Here is a 5,507-nt window from a genome sequence, read left to right as displayed (position 1 = left end):
TATAGAAATAAGAGTTCATTAAGAGGCACATTTGCAAGCCCCTTTTTGCATTGGCGGCAACTTCATAGGTAAAGTGATAATGTACTTCAGTTTGATCCCCAACCCACAGAGAATACGCAGGAGCTGCATGGAGGTGTGAAGTTTTAACACTTTTTAAATTACTTTAAATCACTTTTACAATTAAAATTGTATAACCTCAATGAGGTACGCATAAAGGGTTGACCATACAACCTGTCATATCATGTGGCAGCTCCTATGTCATGCTCTGCTGAATTCAGTCACCAGGGTTCATTGTGGCCTCTCTGTACAAAAGCTTGTGATTACATCAAGTGGGCCCCCTTCAACTAGAGTCTGTTAGTATCTCCTTAAAATGCTTAGTGTATACGTAAAGCAGCCATCTCAATCTGGAAAGTTCAGGTGAGCTGATACAGAAGTTGTTAATTTTGTTCAAATTACTCACATTTTGTATCAATTTCCAAAGATATGTGGAAATACCTTTGTCTCTGTGTTTTGCAAAAAGACAGAGACAAAGTAGACCTGCAGTTTATCCACAGAAGGGCGGTGCTGTCTGTGAGTACATGTCTGGTCAGCAGAATTAAAGAGACAGCAGTAAATAATCAGCAGAGGGGAGCTGCAACCAATACAATTACTGTCCAGGATGTCAGCTCCCGCTGAGGGTGAAATTCAAATCAGTTTCATTTGCATCCTTGCTTATCTTTAAATATGAGAGAGTCGGACAATTACAATTCAATACAGTTGAAGGATCCTGAAAACATTTTTTTACATAGAGGTAATAAAAGTCAATGAAAAAGCATTCTGGAAAATGGGATTATTCAGCATTGTGGTCCTGTGCGTATTGCTATGCTGCCTCCTATCATTCTTTACAAGCCATGTTCTTACAGATGAGACTGAACGGATCACTTCAGAGTCTGCAAGTCCCACAATGAAAAAATAACTGAATGGTACAACTGGTTGTTGTTGGTTATAATAATTAATATGCATATCTAAAACCGCTACCAATGAGTATTGCAAAACACAGGTTTTGAGATATTTTACCGCATGCAGTCAACCTATGGAACTTGCAAGTTATCTGTTTGTTAAGGTTAGTCAAAAAGGCCATCAAAAGCAAGAACTTTTGTTTTTTCCAATTGTATGTTAGAGCCCTGCCATCTTTCCACTATCCCTATCTGGTTTATGCAAGAACGTTCAAAGGTTAATTTAGAAAACAATCAAAATATATATCCTCACATAGGCAAAATACCTTCTAGTCATCACTTGCCAATGTTGCCAACTTAGGGTGCTTTCACACGATAGTCTGGTAGACTCAGTTTGATTGGGAACTAAACTTGCAACATTTGTTAAGATTTTTAGCTGGTATGGTTCACTTTCACACAGCACCGTCAAGTAATCCAAACCTTCCGAAAAACATGTTCACCTCCTCGTCTGTGGTGGCGCTGCACCAAGAACTACTGAAGGAAACGACACAAAACCCCACGAAGAGGTTCAAACGACCCTGGGCAAACTAAGTTCGATACCTATGAATTTTAGGTTCAGACTAAGACTGCAAATGGATTCTGCTGTTGATATCCACCTCGGGGTGTCGATGAGGAGTAGACAGGATGCTTATAGATCGTTTTTGTTCTTTGATTATGGGCAGATGACACAGCAGCCTTCACGTTACGACTGAATATGTAAGAGTGTATGTATGGGTGTGGTCTATAAAAGAACGAAATAAACAAAATCAGAAATGCATGCTGTCTGCATTGATAAAACTACTTGGCATATTTACCTTTACATCCTCACAGTATGATTAACTTATTATAACCAAAGCTTAAACACACATAACTTCGATGCTTAACAGAGTTTACAATGCAAACACTGCACCTGATGCGGTTAGCTTTAGCATGTAGCGCCCACCAACAAACAGCCTCAAATATTACATAACAAATAACTAATAATATCAAACACAAATTAAACATTGCGTATCTACAGCGGCAAAACACATGGCAATTGTCTATGCAGCTATTATTAGGTTAAACTTACTTTTGTCAGCTACGCACACAACTTGAGCTGCTTCTGCTGCTTAGCATGTCCCGGTTCGTAACAGACTAGTAAAAGTGTTGCGCAGTTCTAAATTAAAGAATGCACTTACAAACACTCACCACTAGATGTCTCTTGACACCTTAATACAAACTAAATGTTTCCCCAAAGTCTTCTTCTATTTTTATGGCTGCTGGAAAACATTTAAGGTCCAACACCACCTTCTAGATTGGACTACATGCTTTATTTACTTCCCAAAGTACCTTCAGTGCTTTTCCAACAAACTTCCTTCTTCACAAAGTACAAACAATAATGGAGTAGTGTAAATTTTTAGTGGTTGTAGGATTTCTCTTTTGTCTCTGGTCAAATACCACAAGCCATGTCTCCCTCCAGTGCTAGAATTACACATTTATTTTGGCTCTGTTGGCCCAGAATGCATTGCGCTAGTGTGCTTCCTGCTTTTGGAGCGATTTCTAGTTCGCTTGCATATGCTTTCGAACCGTGCCAGAGTTCACTTCAACTGAACCGAGACCTAGGTTGTTAGGCGAAACACAGTTTGCTTTTTTGGTTTGGTTTTCAAGACTGTAGGTTCAACTGTTTTTTTCCCCAAAACCCCAGCTTAAATATTCAAGATGCATTTGCAAAACTATGGAGTAGCTAGCTTTATAATGCTATTTGACTATATAGAAATGTATTTTGCTGCACCTTGACTTTGTTGACTAAAAATGTTATTCAAACCCCTAACAAAAATAATGTTTTGAGCTTAAAGTGGAACTGCTCCCACATCAAAGACAATAAATACAGCAAAGATAAGAGCTGCAAATGCAGCAATGTGGTTGCCCTGTTTTTAACATCAGCAAGTAGGAGAGGAATTGATAATTCAAGCACAGCATGTGAGGGGAAGAATGTCACGGAACCAAACATGCCAGCATATGGCTGATCTGGGACCAATCCAAACCTGACTTTGTTTTCTGGCCTCATTTCATGTCAGCAACACTACAGAGCTATTCCTTTGATCACAAACACAGAAGAAAACACAGAATCAAGTTTTCAGCGTGATTCATATCTGTTGAATCTTTATGATTATCCCACAGATTTCCTTTTATGTCTTATAATAAATCCATTTTGTCTATGGATTGCTTTTTATTTCTATGCTTAAGTTATTGATTTTCAAATGGTTAAACTCAATGGAAGCACATTTGTATTTAGTTTGATTTAAATAATTATCTGCTAGTCAGACAATGAGTACAATCACTGTTGCAAAGAAAGTCTCTACAGCAGAGACTGGCATGTTTATATACAATATTGGGATGGGAAAAGACTGAGCCTGAGGGAGGGTGAGTTTCTGTTGTTATCTCGCTGGGGAATATTGATCAAAGGACCTTCAGCCACAAAGTAATGGTACTTAATGAGCATAGCTTTGGCCACAGGCATAACTGCAACCTCTGAATTTATATGAGAGTGCATGAAGCAACAGCATGCAGCTGATTTCAGCTTGTCTATATCTGTATATTTAATCAGCTTGAACCAGTCACATCTATTTTTTTTCAGTTCTATTTTTAAGCAGCTTATCAGTTTAATTTGTGCAATAAAATATCCATCCATGTTCAGTCACATACAGATAAATCAAAACCCTGAATAACAAACTAATACATAGTAAAATAAACATTTACACAATCAGGATTGTGTAAATACAATGAACCATATACCAACACTACATTATACTGATATGTCAATAAGAGCTGCCCTTTGTAAAATTATGGAGGTGGACAGTTGATGCCTTTTAAGACACTTTTAAGACAGCTTTGAAAGCTGTCTTAAAAATGTCAGACAAAACAGTTTATTAAAAAATATATATATATATATATATATATATATATATATATATATATATATATATATATATATATAGATATAGATATAGATATAGATATATAAACAAATGGGCTCAAACGAAAGCAGTTCCACTCGAAATGCTGTTGTTTTAAAGACTGCAGAGATTTAGAGGTTTGATCAGATTAAGAAAAAGTAGGTTATGCGACATATGCTCTGTGAAGGTGCAGCAACACCGCTCCGTCTGAGTCCTGTGGGACCAGACACGCCCAAAATCAAAAGATGCTTCCCTAAAAGCCGAAGCTCCAAAGAAAGGGACCAGCGCTGCTCCTCCTGCTGCTGCAGCGGCGGATCCGAATAGCCAACATCAGCACCCATCAGTTCTGCAGGGTCTCCCCCGATTTGCCCCTAGCGCACATAAGCCAGCTCGGTGAATACACAAGCACCTCATTTACCCCTAGTCAGACTCTTTCTGCCGGACTTCTTACCTGAAGCTAACCGGAGAGTTCACCTGGATGCTGCGGCCGGACGGTGGTGTGGCTTTCCGCTTCTCTCTGTCCGCCATGCCGCCGCGCGTTCATGTCTCCTCCGACTCCGCTGACAGTGTGAAGCCGCCCGGCCCGACGGACACCTGAGAGGTGCGGCGGCGAAGCTGCTGGGGTAATGCCTTAGAAGACTCTGGAAAAAATGGCCACTTGTCATAGCTCTCTCGGCTGTATTTATTTATTTAATAACGCTTGAAAAATAAAACAAAATCATAAGTTTTATTTTTATTTTAATAGAGGCAACCAAACTCATCAGAGATACAGCACATAAAGATATTGGACATGTATTAGCTTGATAAATGAATTGCAACCTGCAAAACATTTAAAACGAGCATTATTTGTTAAGCCAGGCAGCCTGCAGGTCATGTTAAGTACTAATTTGACCAAGAACTCTAAATTTCTTAATTCACTACGTGCCTCTCAAAAAAAAGAATCTAACCTAAATGTTCATTTATTTCATTTATTGAGTCAAAAGTAGAGCGTCATTACACCCAAAGTGGTGTATTCTGTACACAAAGTGTTTGTTTTGATTACTTTTTTAATGATTTGAGACCTAATATTTAGTTTTTCACAATTTTAGACAAGATCACTAAAAAAGACTAAACAGTCAACCTACTGACAGGAATACCCATGAAGTATCCAATCTAAAAAGTTGTGAATGGGTTGGGAATCTTTTTGCACTAATTATGCCACATATCATTTGATCAGCCTGTGTTGTGCTGCTTAGGTGTTAAGGAAACCTAATATACGTTAATAGTAGCCTTTACTGTGTTTTCACTGTTGTTTCTGATATGTTTCGGTTTCACTTGGCACTATTTTTGGTCCGCTGGTGTTTAAATGTGCCTTAATAAATTAACGTTGACAATACCACATGGATTTTCTTTTGGGTTTCGGTGCTATCAGTTTACAAGTCAACCAAGCACAATGATACTATGGTCACTACATCAGACACCTTTGGCTGTAGAAGGCTGCCAAGCTCTGCTGGAAAATGAAACCAGCAACTACATAAAGTTTGTGTTGTAGTAGTGAAATTGTGACAAAGAGAAGGTTTATAATGATAAAATGTAAAATAATCTGCTCCCGCTTCTT

General features: G+C 38.4%; 1 protein-coding gene across 3 annotated transcripts in view; it reads right to left on the bottom strand.

Moving 5' to 3' along the window:
* Positions 1–4,548, bottom strand: part of LOC106953115 (C-Jun-amino-terminal kinase-interacting protein 1) — a 62,153-nt gene extending 57,605 nt beyond the window's left edge. For 2 of the 3 annotated variants that reach the window (XM_015041671.1, XM_015041670.1), the window contains exon 1: positions 4,362–4,548. In XM_015041671.1, coding sequence (XP_014897157.1) covers positions 4,362–4,438 — 77 coding nt within the window. In that variant the 5' untranslated portion in view covers positions 4,439–4,548. Of the gene's footprint in view, positions 1–2,043; positions 2,122–4,361 lie in introns of those variants that run through there. The other variant, XM_015041673.1, reaches the window with a different exon arrangement.
* Positions 4,549–5,507: the final 959 nt, after the last annotated feature.

The sequence above is a fragment of the Poecilia latipinna genome, unplaced genomic scaffold, assembly GCF_001443285.1.
Source record: "Poecilia latipinna isolate Pla-1442-1.1 unplaced genomic scaffold, P_latipinna-1.0 Scaffold561, whole genome shotgun sequence".
Lineage (NCBI taxonomy): Eukaryota > Metazoa > Chordata > Actinopteri > Cyprinodontiformes > Poeciliidae > Poecilia > Poecilia latipinna.
Note: the sequence above shows the minus strand (reverse complement) of the source record. Positions and strands in the feature narration are given on the sequence as shown.